This window comes from Monodon monoceros, unplaced genomic scaffold (genome assembly GCF_005190385.1).
Source record: "Monodon monoceros isolate NGI ecotype Baffin Bay Population unplaced genomic scaffold, NGI_Narwhal_1 Super_Scaffold_22, whole genome shotgun sequence".
Taxonomy (NCBI): Eukaryota; Metazoa; Chordata; class Mammalia; order Artiodactyla; family Monodontidae; genus Monodon; species Monodon monoceros.
Window position 1 is genome coordinate 127008293 of NW_021703779.1, and position 20274 is coordinate 127028566.

General features: G+C 62.2%; 3 protein-coding genes across 5 annotated transcripts; 2 read left to right on the forward strand and 1 right to left on the reverse strand.

The window, feature by feature from the left end:
- Positions 1-470: 470 nt before the first annotated feature.
- Positions 471-4936, forward strand: SRPK3 (SRSF protein kinase 3). The gene is made up of 15 exons (XM_029240255.1): positions 471-595; positions 671-801; positions 936-1044; positions 1175-1262; positions 1561-1648; positions 2214-2320; positions 2402-2567; positions 2673-2698; positions 3125-3254; positions 3338-3577; positions 3669-3769; positions 4033-4140; positions 4212-4281; positions 4362-4454; positions 4595-4936. The coding sequence occupies exons 1-15, from the start codon at positions 471-473 to the stop codon at positions 4777-4779; spliced, it is 1767 nt and encodes a 588-aa protein (XP_029096088.1). The 3' UTR covers positions 4780-4936.
- A 146-nt stretch (positions 4937-5082) lies between these two features.
- IDH3G (isocitrate dehydrogenase (NAD(+)) 3 gamma) lies at positions 5083-13445 on the reverse strand. 2 transcript variants are annotated; one of them, XM_029240724.1, is made up of 13 exons: positions 13207-13445; positions 9607-9645; positions 9242-9253; positions 8885-8982; positions 8447-8559; positions 7233-7293; positions 7003-7135; positions 6740-6873; positions 6378-6480; positions 6140-6286; positions 5706-5800; positions 5562-5622; positions 5083-5290 (listed from the first exon to the last, which is right to left on the reverse strand). In XM_029240724.1, the coding sequence occupies exons 1-13, from the start codon at positions 13285-13287 to the stop codon at positions 5189-5191; spliced, it is 1179 nt and encodes a 392-aa protein (XP_029096557.1). In that variant the 5' UTR covers positions 13288-13445; the 3' UTR covers positions 5083-5188. The 2 variants fall into 2 exon arrangements, with proteins under 2 accessions (XP_029096557.1, XP_029096558.1); XM_029240725.1 differs by having other exon boundaries at positions 5088-5290; positions 9242-9395; positions 13207-13310.
- Positions 13446-13531: 86 nt separating this feature from the next.
- SSR4 (signal sequence receptor subunit 4) lies at positions 13532-17444 on the forward strand. Of its 2 annotated transcripts, none has more exons than XM_029240726.1 (6): positions 13532-13726; positions 15571-15689; positions 16473-16547; positions 16702-16791; positions 17050-17115; positions 17279-17444. In XM_029240726.1, the coding sequence occupies exons 1-6, from the start codon at positions 13660-13662 to the stop codon at positions 17381-17383; spliced, it is 522 nt and encodes a 173-aa protein (XP_029096559.1). In that variant the 5' UTR covers positions 13532-13659; the 3' UTR covers positions 17384-17444. The 2 variants fall into 2 exon arrangements, with proteins under 2 accessions (XP_029096559.1, XP_029096560.1); XM_029240727.1 differs by having other exon boundaries at positions 13596-13726; positions 15574-15689; positions 17279-17435.
- Positions 17445-20274: the final 2830 nt, after the last annotated feature.

Consider the following 20274-nt stretch of genomic DNA (forward strand, 5'->3'; position numbering starts at 1 on the left):
AAGCCAGAGAATGTTCCCAGAGTGTCACCGGCACCCTAGGGCATGTGAGCAGGGGTGAAAGCCCGGCCTGCCATGCCCGCAGTGCCCTTGTGTGGCTGTCCCCATCAGCGGGCTCTGGAGTACAGGGATTCAGTCTGAGGACCAGGTCACCGCCACATGCCCACTCAACGGTCCCCTCTGCCAGCCCTGAGGCGCAGGGGCTCAGCCTGGGGCCCGGGTCATCACATCCCAGCGTGGGTGTCCCCCTTGGCCCTGGGGTGCGAGGGAGCTCACAGTGGAGGATGTGTCACACCGTATCGGTGGAGTGGTGCCCTCTGCCAGCCCTGGGGGGGGGGCGGGGGGCCTCGTCCTGGGGGCCGGGCCCTCCAAGGCCGCCGTCGCCGCCCCCTCCCCGCTGCATACCTTGCCCACAGCCGAGCAGCTGGGAGGCTATTTATAAAGGCGGGTGAGATCAGCGGCCGAGGCTATAAATGCGCAGGCCGCGGCCGGGCCCCACAGGAGCAGCCGCCCGGGGCGCCGGAGCCGCGGGCAGCGCTGCCGGGATGAGCACCAGCGCGCTGGGTGGCGGCGGGGACAGTGGCAGCAGCAGCAGCAGGTAGGGCTCGGCCTGGGCGCCCGGGGCCCCTGGCGCCTCGCGCGCGCGCTCACCGCCCACCCACCCCACCCACAGCTCGCAGGCCTCCTGTGGGCCCGAGTCCTCAGGCTCCGAACGGGCCCCCGCCGCGCCGGCGCCACGGATACTACGGGGGCTACTAGGCTCCGACGACGAGGAGCAGGAGGATGCCAAGGACTACTGCAAGGGTGAGGCCTGCCTCGGCGCCGCCCGCGGGGAGGGGCCAGGGCCAGCCCACATGGGCCGGGCGCCGGCGGGCCGCGCTGTCCTGGGCACGGGGAAGGCAACACCCCCACCGCGCCCGACGGGCTCCCTTCCCCAGGTGGCTACTACCCCGTGAAGATCGGGGACCTGTTCAATGGGCGGTACCACGTGGTGCGCAAGCTGGGCTGGGGCCACTTCTCCACCGTCTGGCTCTGCTGGGACATCCAGTGAGTGCCCCCTCCACCCCCCGAGGCCCCACGCCAGCTGGGGTCCTGCCCTTGGGCACCGCTGAGGCCACGGTGACGGCCCCGTGGGTCTGGCCGGTGCCGGCAGCCGACGCGGGTCTCGGTGTTGCAGGCGCAAGCGCTTCGTGGCCCTCAAAGTGGTGAAGAGCGCAGGGCATTACACGGAGACAGCTGTGGATGAGATCAAGCTCCTGAAATGTGTGAGGCGCCTCCCCTACCCGCTCCCAGCGCCCCAGGAGCCGCCCAGGGCCTGGCAATGTGGGTGCAAGGCCTGCCGGGGCTCCGCAGGGGTGGGGGCAGGGCTCCCGGAGGGGCGGGCTCCAGCTGGCTCCGTGGAGTGGGAGGACCCGAGGAGCGGGCAAGGGCGGGCCGGCAGCCTTTCTTCCAGCGGGGCCCAGCTGGGGCGGGAGGGAGGCCCCCACCCCAGAGGGGCCGCCCTGGGAGCAGCTGGCGAGGGGCAGGTTGCAGCCGTCTGTGGCCCCTTGGCTTTTGCTCCAGGTCCGAGACAGTGACCCCAGTGACCCCAAAAGAGAAACCATTGTCCAGCTCATCGACGACTTCAGGATCTCAGGGGTTAATGGAGTCCGTATCCTTCGTAGGCTGAGCAAGCAGTGTGGCAGCGCAGGGGCCAGCTGGCTCATGCCTTCCCAGCTCCTAGGGCCTCAGTTTGCTGATCTGCACGATCGGGTTTATCCCTTCCAGTGACACTGCGAAATATCTCCATCACCACTTTGGGGATTTGTGTTTCTGTGGGGGGGGCAGGGAGCGGATAACCAGGTTGGCACTGGCTATCCACGGGCGTTGCTGGGTTACCCCCCGGTGGGAGGGCCCACCTCTGTGGCAGTGCCTTCCCTTTCAGGGGGCTGTCCGTAGGCTCTTTGGCAGACTTGGGTGTAGGACTGGAGATGAGCTGAGAAACCCATCTATTCCTCCAGTGCCCTCTCCCTAGGGTGACTGCGGAAGGTACTGTCCCAACTGGCACACCTAAGAGTGACAGGGACACTATGACACCGGGATGGTAGCAATACCGGGACCTCCCAGACCCAGCTCTGCACTGCCTGAGGCTCGTTGCTCCCCCGCCCCAGCTGAGGGTGGGCAGGGCCTCTGCCCCAGCTGCTTGCCCACTGACTGCCCTTCACTCCCGGCCCAAGACGTGTGCATGGTATTGGAGGTCCTAGGCCACCAGCTCCTCAAGTGGATCATCAAGTCCAACTACCAGGGCCTGCCCGTGCCCTGCGTGAAGAGCATCGTGAGGCAGGTGAGCAGCAGGCGTCTGGCCGAAGAGCGCTGCGAGGCGGCCTGGGCAGCGCCAGGGGAGCTCAGGAGTGGCTCTCCCCAGGTGCTGCGCGGCCTGGATTACCTCCACACCAAGTGCAAGATCATCCACACGGACATCAAGCCTGAAAACATCCTGCTGTGTGTGGGTGATGCCTACATCAGGCGCCTGGCTGCGGAGGCCACAGAGTGGCAGCGGTCAGGGGCCCCGCCCCCATCCCGGTCCACAGGTACCAAGAGCCTGCGCGGGGCGGGGCGGGGCCCGTGGGCCTCAGCCCCTGCCTGAGTCTCGGTTCCTTTCTGTCACTCCATGCTCTGCCTGCCCCACCCCGCAGTCAGCAGTGCCCCCCAGGAGGTGTTGGTAAGTGGGGGCGCCCCTCTTGCTGGGCCTCACCTTCCTCAGCCTCTCGGGTTCCACCCTCCCCAGCACTCCTGCAGTGGCACTTCCAAGCGGCTGGGTGGCCCAGGTGTGGATGATACGCAGAGTGCGCCACGTGCCCCAAACTGCCCTGGGTGGCTGCTGGGCTCGCCCCCGCCTCAGTGGAAGGACACTGCATCCGAGGCTGGGAGGGGCCGGAGCTGCCCCTAGGGGAGGCTGGCACCCACACGCAGGCCTGCTGGTTCCTCCCCAGCCTCAAGCTCTGGGGAGTGGCGGGCAGGAGGGGAGACAGGAGGCGGGTGAGGGGGCGCTGCCACGTCTGGTGTCCCTGCAGGCCGTGGGCAGAGGCTCGGGCTGCTCAGGGGATGGGTGACGGGCACCCCGGAGTGACCCTGGCTCTAACGGCAGACCGGTAAGCTGTCCAAAAACAAGAGGAAGAAGATGAGGCGCAAACGGAACCAGCAGAAGCGGCTGCTGGAGGAGCGGCTTCGGGACCTGCAGAGGCTGGAGGCCATGGAGGCAGCGGCCCAGGCCGAGGGTGAGGGGCCAGGGGGGCGCAGGGCCGCCTGGCACGTGCCGCAGCAGCGTCTGCTCACACACCACCTCCGCCCGTCTCCCCAGACTCTGGCTCAAGACTAGAGGGGGGCAGCGGCTCCACCTCCTCTTCTGGCTGCCACCCTGGGGGGGCCGCGGCCGGCCCCTCCCCGGCCTCCTCCTCCCCTGCCCCCGGGGGCAGCCGCAGCCTCAGCCCCAGCTCCCAGACCTCAGGCTTCTCGGGCTCCCTCTTCTCCCCCGCCTCGTGCTCCATCCTCTCAGGCTCTTCCAACCAACGCGAGACCGGGGGCCTCCTGTCACCCAGCAGTAAGTCAGGCAGCGGCAGGCACAGGTGGGCGGGGCCGGGCAGGGCAGGTCCAGGCCAGCTCAGTCTCTCTCCCTTCTCTTGCTTCCCCAGCACCATTTGGTGCCTCCAACCTCCTGGTGAACCCCCTAGAGCCCCAAAATGCAGACAAGATCAAGATCAAGATCGCAGACCTGGGCAACGCCTGCTGGGTGGTATGAGCGGGCGCCCTGCTGTGAAGGAGGCGGCACAGGCCTGAGCCGAAACCAGCACCGGCCCGCCTGGTCAGCAGAGCTGGGCCCACGGCAGGGGGTGGGGGGCCACAGGGAAGCGGCCAGCCTCAGCCTCAGGTCGTCTGGCCAGACCCTCGGGACACCTGGGGACGCTGAGGCTCAGAGGAGGTGGGAGACGAGAGGGGGGCAGTGAGGGGAGGCCAGCCATGGCCCCAGCTCCTCCCCAGGGCTCCCCTTGCCTGCAGCACAAGCACTTCACCGAGGACATCCAGACGCGGCAGTACCGGGCCGTGGAGGTGCTGATCGGCGCCGAGTACGGGCCCCCGGCCGACATCTGGAGCACGGCGTGCATGGTACATCCGTTTGGGCTACCCCTGCCCAGAGCTGGCCCACCGGCCGCAGCCTCACCCTCTCCCCCTTCCAGGCCTTCGAGCTGGCCACTGGCGACTACCTGTTTGAGCCACACTCCGGAGAAGACTACAGTCGTGACGAGGGTAGGGGGAGGCAGGTCCTGGGCTCGGCCTCGGGGTCTCCCGGCCGCCCGGCTTCCTCCCAGCCCCCTGTCTATTCACAGACCACATCGCCCACATCGTGGAGCTGCTGGGAGACATCCCCCCGGCCTTTGCCCTCTCGGGCCGCTATTCCCGGGAGTTCTTCAACCGGAGAGGTGGGGCCGAGCGGGCGCAGGCCACCTGGATGCAAGGGGCGGGGCAGGGACCTTGGGTTCTGAAATAGGGGGAGCAAGGGGTCCCAGATCAGAGTCCTCCCTGGTGGAGCCTGACCTAAGGCCCACCGGCCTGCCCCCAGGAGAGCTGCGGCACATCCACAGCCTCAAGCGCTGGGGCCTGTACGAGGTGCTCACGGAGAAGTACGAGTGGCCCCTGGAGCAGGCCACGCAGTTCAGCGCCTTCCTGCTGCCCATGATGGAGTACATCCCCGAAAAGCGGGCCAGCGCGGCCGACTGCCTCCAGCACCCTTGGCTCAATCCCTAGGCCCAGCTGGTGCTTTGGGCAGCGTGGGACGGTCCTGGCTGCCCCCGACCCCCAGCCCTCAGTGCCTTCATGGAAAGCAGGACAGCTCCGCCCCACCCACCCTGCTGAGTGCCTCACACCGCCCTCCACACCACACCCCCCCCAGCAGGGCAGACAGATACCAGGGCCAGGCCTGCCTTTCAGAATTCGTTCTGCCCCCAACCCTCGCAGAGGGCCCTCTGAATGGAAGGCGTGCTGCCTGTTTTCTTAATAAAGTGTGACTGAAACACCAGCGTCCTGGGGTGACAGAAGCACGCGGCCAAGGGCTGGGGCAGAAGTGGGTTTATTCTGGGTCCACCACCGAGCCCCGCAGGGTGCTGGGGGCGCGAAGGGGATCTAAAGGGCGGGCCGAGACAGTCCCGGGAACGGCCTAGGCCTCCACGGCCCGGCCGTTGATGACGCGGATACGGCGGATGATGTCCTGGATGGCTTCTGACGTGGTGCCCCGGCCCCCGATGTCTGGGGTGTGCATCTGCAGGAGACGGGCAGGCTTGGGCACACAGCGGGGCCCGGCCAACGCCTGCGCCCTAGCCTGCAGGCAGCCCAGGGCTGCCCACAGTGCCCCGTGGCCTGCAGGGGCTGGGAGCGCCACCAGGAGGGCAGCAATACCAGCTAAGGCCCCCACTCTGCCTGGTACAACCCCCCCGCCTTGGGGGAAGCACAAGGTGCCAGGTCGCCATTTCCAGCCCCTCAACCCGGGCTGGGCTGGGAGCTGGACAGGAGGCAGGTGGGGGGAGCCTCACATTTTCATTGTCCATGGATGCCAAGACGGCCTTGCGGATGGAGGTGGCGTAGGAGTGGAGCCTGAGAAAGAAGGGCGGACTTTGGTCCTCGCGGCCTTGGGCACGGGCCGGGGGTCAACGGCCCGGCATCGAGAAGCCACTTACTTGAGGTGGTCGAGCATCATGCAGCTTGCCAGCAGCGTAGCCGTGGGGTTGGCGATGTTCCTGTTGGCGATGCTCTTGCCTGTGTTCCTTGTAGCCTGGAAGAGGCGAGACGAAAAGGAGGGGGCTGGGAAACACAAGGACGTCGAGTGTAGACTGCATTTGTGTAAAGTGTCCAGAATAGGCAAATCCAGAGACAGAAAGCAAATGACTTTGGTGCCAGGGGCTGGGAAGGGGGAACAGAGAGTGACAGCCACAAGTACAAGATTTCTTCTGGGGGTGATGGAAACGTTCTGGAATTAAGAGAGTGGGGATGGTTGCACAACTCTGAATATCTTAGAAACCAATAAATCGTACACTTTCAATGGGTGACCTAGGAAGTTTGTGAGCTACAGTTCACAAAAGCCAGTGGCCCTGGCACTGCTGATGGCACTCACCGTCTCAAACACGGCATACACGTGGCCGTAGTTGGCCCCAGCTACGAGGCCGGGGCCCCCAACCAACCCCGCGCAGACGTTGTTGACGATGTTGCCGTAGAGATTGGGCATCACCATGACATCGAACTGCTGGGGCCGGGACACCAGCTGTGGGGCAAGGAGGGGACGGCCAGCACCTGGAGCACAGGCAGCCCCGGGAGCCCAGGGCAGGGGCCGCGCAGCATGGCAGCCTAACTACCTGCATGGTGGTGTTGTCCACGATCATATTCTCGAAGGTGATCTGGGGGTAACGGGCTGCCACCGCCCTGCAGCACTGGAGGAAGAGCCCATCGCCCAGTTTCCTAAGGGGGATGCAGGACACCAGCTTGGCCACTGCAACCGTCAGCTGGAGGGACGGGGCACGCAGACGCCACAGAAGGCTGGGTTCTAAACTACAACCAGTGCCGTCTGCGGGACGGGCAGAATCCCGTTCCACCTCCCCTAGGTGTGCACTGCGGTGAGGCCACAGCTGGGAAACAGGCAACAGGGCGTAGTCCCGGGCCCCGAGTCCCAGAGAGCAGGCCCAGGCAGCAGCGCGGAGGCGCGAGGCGGGGGGCATACATGATGTTGGCCTTGTGTACGGCCGTCACTTTCTTGCGCCCGCTCTCCCGGGCCAGCTTGAAGGCATACTCAGCAATGCGCAGCGACCTGGCCTCGGTGATGATCTTCAGGCTCTCCACCACCCCTGCCACACTCTGAGAAGGGGACGAGGGAAAAGAGGCCCACGGCCTGTCTGAGCCTGCCCTCTAGCACGAGGTTCCCCTCGGGCACGGCGTCCCCGACCAGCGCCCTAGCCGAGCTCATGCCCGCCAACACGCCCCCACCTCATGCTCCAGGCTGCTATACTCGCCCTCCGTGTTTTCCCGGACGATGAGGATATCTATGTCCCTGTGCCGCGTCACCACTCCCGGCAGGCTCTTACAGTGGATGACGTTGGCGTAGAGGTCCAGGCTGGTGCTAGGGGCACAGAGGGAGAAGCAGCCGGCAAGTGCAACGTCTCTCTGCTGGCACGCCCACCCCCGCCAAGCCCCCAGCCCATGCACTTGGCTCTCACCGAAGGATGTTGTTTCGGGATTTGTGGGATGGCGGCAGGTTATGGTTTGTTTCAATATTGCCTGCAGGACAGAAACAAGACCAGCAGGCTGGAGAGGGCGCCCCAGGCTCAGCTGTACCACCATATCCCCCTTTCTGACCCAGGGGATGTGTGCCAAGGGTGACTCCAACAGAAGAACACAACAGCTTCCGGCGGCAGAAGTGTTTCATGGAACACTCTAGCGTAACTTGCAGCGTAAGCCCCATGGGGGCAGAGGGGCGTGTGCGTCTATGCGTTTGGTTCACTGATGGGCTCCTGGCACGTAGCATGCACTCAATAAATACTGAACGAATGAATGAATGAGCAAGGGTTGGCATCTGGCCAGAAGGTCTTGCTAGACCCTGGGTGGGGAATGGCAAGGCCAGGGTCTAGCTGGACAGAAAGTGACCACTCTTGCTTACTAACAGGCTGGTGGCTAGGCTGGCACCAGCAAGGGGACCTTGGCCACGGTTAGTGCCAGGACCTGCATCGAGGAAGCACACGAGCTGCAGCTCAGAGGCAGGCAGGGGTTGCCCGGGAAAGACCACAGCTTCACCTTGGCTGGGACCAGGGCACCCAGAGGGCCGGCAGCTGCTAAGAGAAGGCAGTCGGAGGGTGCCAAGTAGAGAAGGGCTTTCTCAGGGCCCCCAGGGCCGCCGGCCCTCCAACTCACACGCTGCCTGGACTTCCTTCACCCAGAGTGCCTTGAGCACCCTGTAGTTGACATGGCTGCCCCTCCACGTGACTGCCAGGGCCTGGGGCTCTAGCTGGGTTCATCTTTGCTCACTCACTCCTCACACAGAGCAGGTAATGGTCTAAAGTTTGCAGAATGAGTGATGGAAACAGTTAAGGACCTGGAGCAAACCAAGGCAAACTCAGAAAGGGTAAAGCTCCCGTCTGTAACATGCACAGCTGTGCCAACTGGAACCAAGGCGGCAGGCAGAGGGTTACAACTGCATCTCTGTGACATGTGGTTTGTGAAGAAAGACTCTGAGGGTCAAAGCTGACTCCAGCAGAGAGGGCTGCCTCAGGAGGGAAGAAGGGGGTGGAAGGGGGCCCATCCCTGGACAGGCTCCCGCAGAGCCTAGTGCCACTGAGATCTCAGAATCGCAGCATCAGTGGGGCCCCAGGGACAAGTGTCAGCTTGGAGGTGAAACGAATCACGTGCGGTGCCCCATCCTGGCCCCCGAGCTCACCCTTCAGGGCCACGCGGTTCCGCCGTATGGCCATGATGGCGTTTCGGATGTCCTCCTCGTCGGCGTTGGAGCTCACGTGCACCTCTTCGAAGTCCACAGGCACACACGCATGCCTGGGGCAGAGCAGGGTCAGGGCGGCGGCCCCAGGCCTCCGTCTGGGAAGCCTGCCTGGACCACTGGGTGCAGAGGCCTCTCCCCTGCTGCTGCCCACCCTGCCCTGGCTCTGGCTGAGGGGAGACTGAGCCCACCTGCGCCAGCTGACAGGCATGCACTTACACTCCACAACACTGTCAGTGGGCCTGGTTCCACCCTCCCCGTGCCCGGGCCGGCCTGCTAGGATCGCAGACACTGGGACAAAAGGCCTCCCACCACTGGCTCGCTGCCCCTCTTGGCACAAAGTTCTCAGGGTCCCCCTGGCTGGGCCCAGGGGCTCTGTACCTGAACACAGACTTGACGTGCAACATGAGCTCTGGCCCGATGCCATCCCCTGGGATCATGGTGACCGTGTGCCGCCCACCATACTTAGCCGACGGGGGCTAAAAGGACGGGGAGGCCTTCAGTTCCCTTCCCCCCTCCAGCACTGACCCAGTGGGAAGGCCCACTGGGAGGCGCCAGCTTGGGGTACCACACCCCTACACCCTGCCCCACCCACCCCAGACAGGGCTGCTCACGGCGGGGGGCGCTCCTGGGTCGGGAGGACAACAGCAGAAACAGGCCCCGTCCCCGCCTGGACCCGGGTCAATCCCAAAGCAACTAAAAGCCCCAACCTAACAGGCAGATGAGAAAAACACTCACAATTGTTTGTTGCTAGAGGCGGGACAGGAAGGAAGAAGACACAGATCAGTCAAGGCTGGAGGAACAAGCTTTGCTGGGGAACGGGGCTGTTTCCCTGGGGCGCCGTCTAGCACGGTTCAGGGCAGAAGGGGTGGGCAAGCTCTGGAGACTGCACCTCAGGGGGAGAGACACAGAAGGGCAGGGAGCCCAGAGGCACGACACACGCGCGTGCACGCACGCACACACACACACACCTCTGCAGCCACGCCTGCCTGTGAGTGCATCCGCATGCACCTCTGTACACACATGCCTCCGCACACACACAGGCGGGCACACGTGAACATCAACACACGCACGTGCATGCACACACTCGGGTGGGTACTTACTGAGAAGCTCCTCCGGGGGGCTTCGTGGGCACCTAGAACCTGGCAAAGAGAACCCAGACGCTAGTGGTTGCCGTCTAGCCCAGAAAGCCAATCTGGCAAAAGGGCCAGCCGAGCTCCTGGCAGGGAAGGCGAGCGTCCTCACCGCGCCCAGACAGGCCCTGTGCCTCACCCGTGCACCACTGTCTAGCACACAGCAGCACACAGACCAGCCCGTCGGAGCACCGCGGAGGGTCGCTACAACGCTTTACACCTCCTTCAGGTCCCTGGTCAGTTTTTAAAAAAATGTTTACATCCCACTCCCCACCTTTTCTTGTTTCTGGTCTTCTTCAGCCAATTATTCCTGCTCAGTGATGTCTGTAACTTGGAAAAGTTGGCACACCAAACGTAGTACAATAGGGAAATCGTGATAAACCACTGGGCCACCACGACCATCATTTACATCATTTAAAAAATCATGTTTTCTTGTTACAAAAGCAGCATATGGACAGAACACGAAGATCGGGAGGAAGAAGATAGCACCCAGCCCCGTCCACCCAGAGATAAGCACTGTTGGCACCATGGGGAATAGCCCTCTAGAATCAGAAATCTAAAAATGCAACCATTTGCAGAAGAATAGCAGATGCCAATCTTTCAGAAGGCTTTCATGAAGGATTGCAAAACTGCTTCGTGGCATACATGGATGACAGATGTCCCCACCCCCCCACCTGAAACAGCCGCGCTTGGTCACACCGGTGCCACGGCTGACAGCTTCAGAGCAAAAGCCACCCGAGCCAAATGGGACAGGTGCTCAGAGTGACCCATCTGGAGTCCCCACACTTTCCTGGAAGAAGAAGCCCATGTCCCAGCTCCCACCGCAGCGGGGCTACAGGCCCACACACTTTCCTCCCTGTTGTGCCCCGCCTGGGTGCCCCCTTCAATCCAGAGACAGGGGCAGGGCCAAGGTCCTCCTTATCACTTGGGAATGCCCTGCCACTTGCCTGCTGGGGCAGCAGCAGATCGTTCCAGCCAATGGCAGAGTCACTGTGGCCATTTTCCAAAGAGCCATGTCTTCCTGCTAGAAGTCTAGAAAGCAGAGGCTGACCGCCCCACCTGGGTCTCCCTGGGTGGTTTTCACAAGGCTCTCCCTTGCACAGAACTCTGGCAGCACAGGGGTTAGGAAGGGGGTGACTAACAGGACAACAGGCTGATCCATGGGGCCCCCAGGTCTGCAGCCTGACGCATACTTGGGGCTTTTCTGTTTTCCTTCTAGCAGTTGTCAGTATCTGGATTCATCTTATCTGTAGGCTCTCAATACAAACTTGTGGATGGTGTTTGTATTGAGACTGCCTTTCCTCCAGGAAGCCTTCCCTGATGCCCTAAGGTTGCTGAGCTGTTGGTCCCCCCGGGCTCCCAAAGCCCTACCCACCCCACTCCCTTCCCCTCAACCACAATCTCACTAGGTTATCGCTGCTGTGCTCCCTCTCCTACCCCTAAGCCCCTGAGAGTGGACACCATGTCTGTCTGATCCCCTACTGTCACCCCAAGACCGAGCAGAATGCCTGGTCCAGAGTTGGGACACAAAAAACATTTACTGAATGAATGAGCATATCAGAAAATGAAGGAAGATATGACGGGCTTTGAGGCTAGGTCGACCTCGGTCCAAATCCTCCATCTACTACTCTTGCTGGCAAATAGCTTAACCTTGCTGAGCTTCCCACCCTTACCTGAAATCCACAGAATAGAGGTGCCTACTTTATCTGACTGCTGGAAACATTAAGCAAGAAGAGGTATGCAAGCTGTTCAGTCGCTAGAAGGGCACACGGGGCTATGCAAAAGCATACGCCCCCCTTTACCCCACCAGCCCCTCAGGCCAGTGTTCAAGGCTGCTGGCCAGTGAGGGGATGCTGGGCTGACCCCTACAGCTCCGAGCAGTAACTCCTCCTGGGTTTCAGCCCTCTGAGGTCTACTGGCACCTGGCAGGTAACCTGGCTGTGCCAGTGAGCCAGCGCTCACACCAGGCCTGGCTCTGCATCTGCGCAACCACACCCCACCAGACCCTGGACCCCATCACTACCACCAGGGCCGAACGTCTCTCTCACCTGGTCCCAATGCTAGATGTTCCATCCAGCTTTGGCCAAAGACCCGGAAAGCTCTCAGGATAGTGACTTCCCTGACCTTGCTCTGGACATATTCAGGCACCTTCCTTCAGGAGGTTACAAAGGTTCTGTGAAGCTACCTATCAAAGGAGCCCAGTATGAGGCAGGATGGGATATATGCATTGGTCTCCAGCTTGTTCATCAAGCAGGAAGGTGGACTGTTACCCTCGTCCTTTGATAGTGCCACAGAAAGAAAGGAGTCCAGAATGGTACGTGTCCCAGCCTAAGGGCTCCCATGATCCACATTTTAGTGAGGGTTCTCTCATCAGCATGTTTCTGTTGGATCAAGTACCAATGGTGGCTGCATATTTTCCCACGAGGTCCCAATTAGTGGGACCAAAGATCTGGGCTTCATCTCTAAAGGTTCCCATACCCAGGACAACCAGTCTCAGGGCAAGGCATTGCCCAGCTAGCAACCTTTCACTGCCCCCCATCCCTGCCCCAATATAGACACAAGCACACACAGGGGAAGTCAGGGAGGAGACAGATGTCCCCACCAAGATCCTGCAGGAGCCTAGCTGCCAGGGACCTCTGGAAAGCCTCTGGTGAGCAAGTGGGAGGAGTCAGCATTTTAAACATAATTTCATAAACCAGAAGCTGTTACAGGGCAGTCTTCCCCAGGGCTCAGAGGGGGGAAGCATGGCCGAAGACATGTCCACAAGTAGTGTCAGCAAAGTCACAGAGTTCTGGAAGGTCAGAGTTGGGTGGATCCTTTGAGACAGAGGAGAAACTGGAGCCCAGAGAGGTCAGACCTCTCGTCCCTCAGGGCCAGTCCTGACTCGATGACGCTTCAGATGGCTTCCAACCCACCCAGGGACTAAATTATCCTCATTCAAGCGTGTCAAGAGAGAGGAATCAGACCTGAATAACCAAGATCCTAAACAGAGAACAACGGAAGCAAAGCCCTCGCGGCCTCCCAACCCGCCAGCTTCAAGAATCCTAGCTCCTTCCCATTCCAGGCGCCTGCGGTGGGGTGGGGGGGGGGGGAGGAGGCTCTGGGGCACCGGCAAAGTCCGATTCGCCACCTCCACTGGGAGAGGTGGCAAAGCGGTCCACAAAAGGGAAACTTGAAGAGGCAGGGCGGCCAAGAACCGATTCCCAAGAGGGCAAGAGCAAGGCGGGCCGGCCACGTGACCGCCTTGGGGGAGGGGTTTCCCACAAGGACACTAGGGAGGTGACATTGCCCCCCGGGGTCCACTCTCCCCGCCCATCGGGAGCTCCCCCGCCACAAGATGCAGACCCCTGAGAAGCCAGACCAGAATCAACTTTGGCTAACCCCTTCACTGACAGCGAAGGTGGCCAATCAACCCTGGCCCGCAGCGCTCTCCCCTCCCCTCACGGGACCCGCAGCCAATCGGGCCCCAGGACGCTCCGAGAGCGGCGGCCGCCGGCCTAACCCCGGCGAGGTGCAAGCACCCCTCAGCGATCGCCGCGGCTGTTCCCGTGGCCCGCTCCTGCTTCTCACCTCCCAAGGACGGCAGAGGAGGGCCGGCCTGAGCACTGCCTTCACAGCGCCGGCCGCAACCGTCGCCACCTTCAGCGCCATGATAGAAAGTGAGAACTGCCGCAGGTTCCGACTCGCAGATGCCGCTCTCGCGAGAGTTCGGCGGGCGCGAAGTCCCGGGAGGGGGCGTGGTCCCGCAGTGCGCACGCACACGGCCGCGCCGGTTTTTACGCCCTCTTCCGGCGCCGAGAGCGCCGCCGCCGCCGCCGCCGTCGTCGCCATCTTGCGGGGGAGGGCGGCCAGCTGGGCCCCTGGTCCGGGGAGGGGACACGTCAGTGCCGCTGGCGACGTCACAGGCCCGCCCGGCCCGCCGGTCCCTGATTGGCTGCTGCGGCCGCTTACGCGTCGCGCTTCCTCGTCTGCTCCTCGTGTTCAGGGGAGTCGTTCTCTTTTTCCCTCGGCAGAGAAGAGGCGATGGCGGCGCTGGCATCTCTCGGCGCCCTGGCGCTACTCCTGCTGTCCGGCCTCTCCTGCTGCTCAGGTAGCGGCCTGGCCGGAGCTCGTTTCTGGCGAGCCTCTCACCCACGACTGGTGGTGCGTGGGGGGAGGAGGGGTGCGGGCGAAGCGGGGGTCTGGGCTTTCTTCCTCAGAGAGGCAGGTGGTCTCTGGTCGCGGCAGCCGAGCCCACCACGCGCTCCTGCATCACACACGTTTACCAAGCAGCTGGGCTGCTGGGAGAAACAGCCTAGTCTGTTCCTCGTCTACTTCCGCGAGGAAGAGTCCCAGAGCTTCTCCCGTGCGCCTGGCCCCAGCTCCAGCAGGAAAAAATGACACATGTCCCTGCTGCCACTCCAGGAGCTCCCGGTCCCGGAGGGGGGTCGGACAGGAGCAAAGCTCTGCAGCGCCGGGCGATCGGAGCGAGAAACTGGGCCGGTGGAGAGGAGCCACCTGACCCGGTGCGGTGGGGCCAGGCCTCTCCAGGAAGAGAGCTCTGAGTGAAGAGGGAGCAGGGACGGTCCAGGCAGAGGGGCCCGGAGTGCGGGCGAGTTAGAAAGGAACTGAAGAGGGAAAGATGAGTGGGCCTAGAGTGCCTAGATCAGGCGGTTGATTTGTTTCCCCCGAGGCCTTGCCATATCCTTATAGGGTTTTTCGGCGGAGTCAGATGGCTTCACGTTCTTGAAAGGTTGTTAACACTTAGTGGCAGGGCTGAGCTCAGACTGGAGTCCAGAAGTTTGTTTAGGAGGAGGTCCTTGCAGGAGCCCCCACCCCGGGCCTGGCGGCCTGGACTGGGTCAGGGCCACTTTCGGTGCATTCACTTTACCTGCCCTACTTCAGGCCAGCGCCCTTGATGCCTGCAGTGTTTCACCAGCCTAACTGGCCTCCCCGCCTGCACCCTGCTCACCTGCTCCTCAGGAACCCCCCCACGCTATAGTCAGTGATGCCTGGAAAGGACAGACCTAACTATAAAGCCCCTCTGTGCTCCCCCGTGTCCATAGGAAAAAGGTCAAGTCTAGCAGAGCGTGGAAGGATCTGGGGGATGTGGCTCCTGAGAACCGCCTCCCACCCATGTTCCCAGGCATCTTCCTCCCGCCATTCCAGTCCCACGGCCTCCTCTGACTGCTTCAGCCTAAGTCACGGCCCTGCCCGGACACCACATTTGGAGAGCAGTTGGCGCCTTGTGATTTAGGTGGCACCTTTCCTTCCCTTTAGCCTCTAGCAGTGTGGAGATGACTACGGCAGCATCCTTTTTCTCAGTGCAGCCCTGTTCAAGGGGACAAGTTATGCTTATGGACCCAGACCCTCTGCCATTTCTCTCCCTCCGGAAACGCTGGGGCCAGTCGTGGCTTTCTGTCAACTGTCTGGGGCAGAGACCCTTTCCTTCATATCAAAAGCCCCCATAGGTTGCCAGCAGCACCACGCTTTGCGTCTGCAGAAGAAGCCTTCAGTAAACTGTCCAGAGCCATGCATGGCTCTGAATTGAGGTCAGCCTGGCCACCCCCTGGGCTTCTAGGGTGCTCCAGGGCAGACTGCATCCCTAAACCATTGCACGGCTTCCCTGTCTGCAGGTCCAGGCACAGACTCGAGTCGTGCAGTGAATTCATGCAGCACGCCCCCCCACACACACACACTCACCTGTTCTCCCTGTACGTTGAGGTTCCACCTGTACAAAGTCTTCCTGTCTCCCTTCCCCTGCCTTCCTTCAAGACCACTGTACTTCTGACTGATCATTTGAATCTGTCTCCCAGACCCCACCTGGCAGGGTCCAAAGGGCCCTTTGTGTGCTCAGCTGATGAGCTCTGGGAAGTGGGGTTAGGGTGGTCCCTTCTGCCCCTAACCCAGCAAGCACAAGCCAGGCCTTAGCCGTTCATCTCTGCCTCTCTGCAGCAGAGGCCTGTGTGGAGCCCCAGATCACCCCTTCTTACTATACCACGTCGGATGCTGTCATTTCTACTGAGACTGTCTTCATCGTGGAGATCTCCCTGACTTGCAAGAACAGGGTCCAGGTGAGGCAGCGGGGGTTCAGCTAGGAAGGTGCGGGGGCGAGAGGTGAGCAGTGAGGCTGAGACCTGGGGCCCTCACTGGCAGTGGATGGGGTCAGACCTGGGGGTCCGTGTGGACAGGGAGAATCAGGGTTTTGATTCCCAGGTGTAGGAGAGATCAGGGCACAGCCAGGCCAGATGCTAGCAGATTTAAAGAACATTCCCCTCACCTGCCTGCTCTGCTGCATCTGTGTGCGGTGATATAGACAGGCATCTTGCTGTGTGTGGAAAGAGTATACGTGTGAAGGGAGAGACAGCCAGGGTCAGCCCCCAGGCTTCTGCGTCCCTCTACTGGTTGCTCTTTGCCGAAGTGTGTGTCCACATGTGTGTTTCGTCATTTCAAGACCAAGCAGCCCTGGCCTCGGCCTCTGCAACCTAAAGGCGCAGAGAAGGAAGGAAGTTGGGCCTTTGTAGGTACAATCTTCCTTAGGCAGCTCATTGGGTGTCCGCGACCGTGATACCCCCTTCCAGGCTCAGAAAAGAAACAAGAACACTTCACTCATCCCGCCCGTGTCCAGTTAACAGGCTTGCCGTGCGTTAGGGAGGCCAGGCATAGGGGAGATGTGGCCCCCAAGGAGGGAGACAGACGTGGAGAGTACCCCCGCCAGACACACCGCAGTCCCCGGCTGTGCCCGGCGGCCTCCTTACCCACACACAGGCCGAGGGTGCTACTCCGGGTGGCAGAGCGGGGCTTCACCTGCAGCCAGAGAGGGGAGAAGGTGACTCTCCTTTTATCCCCTCCCCCAGAACATGGCTCTTTATGCTGACGTCAGTGGAAAACAGTTTCCTGTTACCCGGGGCCAGGACGTGGGCCGATACCAGGTAAGGGATGCTGTGGTGGTCACTTTCGCGGGAGGCCACCCGTTCACAGGTGTGGCTTGAAGGCCGGGCCAGCAGGGCTGGGGTTCTTGAATTCGATGCGCTGGCCGTGGCGCCATGTGCACTGCCCACCCCCTGCCGAACACACCCCACCCAGGTGTCCTGGAGCCTAGACCACAAGAGCGCCCACGCAGGCACCTACGAGGTCAGATTCTTTGACGAGGAGTCCTACAGCCTCCTGAGGAAGGTGAGTGTCCCCGAAGGCCACCCAGGCCTGCAGTAGGGGGGGCATAGCCCACTGCCCCAGCTGGCTCCACCCTGAGGTCCCCTCTCTGACTTGGAGCAGGATGGCCGGTGGGCGCCTTCCTGCTCACCCACCCCACCTGGCCCTGTGCCTTCCGTGTCGCTCCTTCGCCCACATTTCTCCTTCCACGACTCTGGCCGGTGTTCCTGCCTCTCCCACCCCACCCAGCATCACCCCCTGACCCTAGCACCTCCCTCACAGGCTCAGAGAAATAACGAGGACATATCCATCATCCCACCTCTGTTCACAGTCAGCGTGGACCATCGGGTGAGTGGCCAGGAGGGGCTGGCCTGGCACAGGGGGAGGAGGGAGCCGGGGGCTGAGCCAAGTGGACCAGTGTGTCTTCGCGCCCCAGGAGGAGGGTGGCTGGAGCAGCCGGCCTTCTCACCCGTCCCTCCCCCGAGAATGACTTTGGTCTCCTTTCTTGCAGGGCACCTGGAATGGGCCCTGGGTCTCCACCGAGGTACTGGCCGCTGCCATCGGCCTAGTGATCTACTACCTGGCCTTCAGCGCCAAGAGCCACATCCAGGCCTGAGGGTGATGCCCCCCCACCCCCCCTGCTTCTTTCAATAAACAGTTACCAGCTATCCCAAGCACCAGGGCTGTGTCACACACACGGGCAGAGCTGGGTGACCGGCATCCCTCCACCTGCCTAGACGGCACAGGCACCGAGTGGGGGCAGGTCTGGAGGTCCCCTTCCTCCTTGTGTACGTTTGCTTTACTCTTGGCCATTGTTAGCGCTCCCTTCTCAGTCCCCTAATACCCAGTGCCCACCGTCTCCCAGGGCTGCCTGCCTGGTTCCAGGCGGGGCACGGGGCTGTCTCTCCCCTCCGCCCCCCAATCTCTGGCAAAGAGTGGCCTTGTTCTCCTGCCTGGGCCCGCTTAGGGAAGGACCCTCTGACCACCTGCCATTTTGAGGGCAACTGCCCAGGGCAGGTGGCGTGGGGAGCTTCCCCGAAACCCAGCAGTCAGCAGTGCACGTAGCCACGGCCCCTCCTGGCCTTCGGAAGGGCCCTGGGCAGGAACCACACACTGAAGTACTTCCTGTGCTTTTCCTGGGGGGCGCTGCAGGCGTCCCTGTGGCGCTTATGCGGTCGAAGCTAGTACTCCAGGTAGCTGTCCAGGGGGGTGGTCCTTCCAAGCTCTCCGCTCCAGCGTGGTGCCTCCCAGGATGCTCTCACCTCTGGTGTCAGGTGGGGCACGGAGAAAGGCACAAGAGAGGACCCGGACCCCCAAGCCTCCAAGGAGCCCATCGTTAGCCCTTTCCAGTTCGGCTGTGTACCTTCCCTCCAGCGAACCCGCTCTCTGAGGACCTGATGTTCTCGAGAAACCGGGCGGGCGTCCCTGTGCAGACTCCACGCTCCACGTCAACCCGCAGCCCTCCCACCAGCCCAGTGTCCCTGCTACCACCTAGTGACTGGAGAGGTGGGGGGCCCTAGGGTTCAAAGGACCTTTGACCTGGCTTCCTCCAGGCTGTCGGTGAGGGGTCATTGGGATCAGCGTCCAGGGAGGCTGCACCCCAAAGGAGGCCCAGAGCCTACGGGAGTGGGCGGGGCTCTCCTCTGGGCCTTGTCCTCCGCGGGAGTGTGGAGGGACCTGCCTGGGGACCTTCTCCAGGCTAGGGGACGCCAGCTGTTCCCTGCCCCACACCCTCAGTCCAAGCGAAGCGGGTCAGCATGGGTGGCTGGCAGGAATAGGGAGGCTCTGGGGAAGAGCCCCGTCCTCGCTCCCAAAACGGGCACAACAGGGACCATGGGGCCCCTGAAGACCAGGCCAGGCGAGAGCTGCTGGCTGGTGGGAGCTCGGGTGGCGCCTGCTGGCTGAGCACCGCTCCTCCTCCTTCTAAGGGGGAAAGTGGCAGCTGTTGGCCACCCAGCGGCTCTTTTTGATCCCAGCTCCACCACTCCGCCCAGTTAAGTCACTGGTCCAGTGCGCCGGTTGCCAAGGGCTTCCAGATCTCCTGGTGTCAACGTTTCCCGGAGCCAGTGAGAGCCAAGCCCCAGCACCAGCCTTCACACAGCCGAGGGACCCTCGGATCCGGGCCTGTCCTGGCCCCCACCCCAGAGCAAAAGTGAGGTGCCTCTAGAGCCATCACAGTGAGCCCCCAGCAGCCAGAGAGGGATGCTCAGGGAACAGGTGGCCTTAGTCTCCAACTCCAGCCAGTTTTCTGCGATAGGCTGGGTCCTTGGAACCCCATCCTTCACAGGGGCCTATATGGAGTGTCCCCTCCCGAGGAGCGGGGCCGGTCAGGAGTTGATGTTCCTAGCCCCCAGCTCCAGAGGCCTCTGAGGGGTAAGAGGAAGGTGGTGTCTCGTGTTTGCCCCTTTTCATCAACAAGCCCTTTCCTCCCTTGAAGCCACTGGTGCTCTGTGTGGCATGCTGGGTCTTCCCTCCCAGCTGTTCGGACAGCAGGGCACTCCGCTTCTGGGAACAGAGGCTCAGGTTTCTTGCTCACGCCTATCTCAGCAAGTTAGCAAAATTAACAAGAGGTCTACATTGCTCGTTCAAGAGAATTTTTAAATGTATCCTCACCCACTTAATGTGCTGGCAGCATCCTGTGTCTTTTCAGGAGCCAGCGCCTACTCAAGGGCTCACCGCACAGACGGTACCCCTGGAGTTGCCGTCTTTGGGGCCTTGGCCCCAGCCAGGACTTAGCAGGGTTCCTGACACTGAGCAGATGCCCAGTGGCTTGCTGTGCTGAATGGAACCTCTGGGAGTTCCCGCAGCCACCTGGTACTCATCTGGTCAAAAGACACTTCTTTGCATCTTCTGAGGGCTAGGCACCGTGGGGTCCCCAAACAGGGAAGGAAGCCTGTGCCTTCCAGAAACGCTAGGGCACTCCCTGAGCTGCAGGGCAGGGAGAGGGTGGAACCACTTCTCTACGACTCTGACCAGAGCAGGGGTGTTGGCCTCATGCACATGCCGGCTCCAGGCTCAGTCGCCAGTCCTGAGACAGGTCTCTGCCATCCTTCCTGCACCTGGGCACCACCCTTGTGACCGTGGCAGACCTCTGAAATGACTCTGGTGGCTCTGTCCCTCCTCCCAGAGTGCTGGAGGCTGACTTCAGAACACCTCGCTGTTGCTCAGCTTCCCCCTGACCCGCCCGGCCCCACGCCAGCCCCCGGTGCTGGAGAATGAAGGAGAATGAACACGAGGAGGCCAGGAGTCACCCTCGAAGGCAGCTTGCTTTATTCTCACGATGCCGGCAGGGGGCGGGGGTGAGCAGCCTGTCAGCCTTCCATCTGAGGCTCTCTTGAGCCGGGAAGGGCCCGCAGGCCAGCTCTCACTAATGCACAGGTTCCCGGGGGCTGCCTGGCCCACACTGGCAAAGTGGGGCGCAGGGCATCTTCTCCCCAGTCAGCCCACCTGGCAGGGCCCGCCTGTCACTAGCTCCGCGTGGGTCGTGTCACCGAGGTCTGCTGCTGC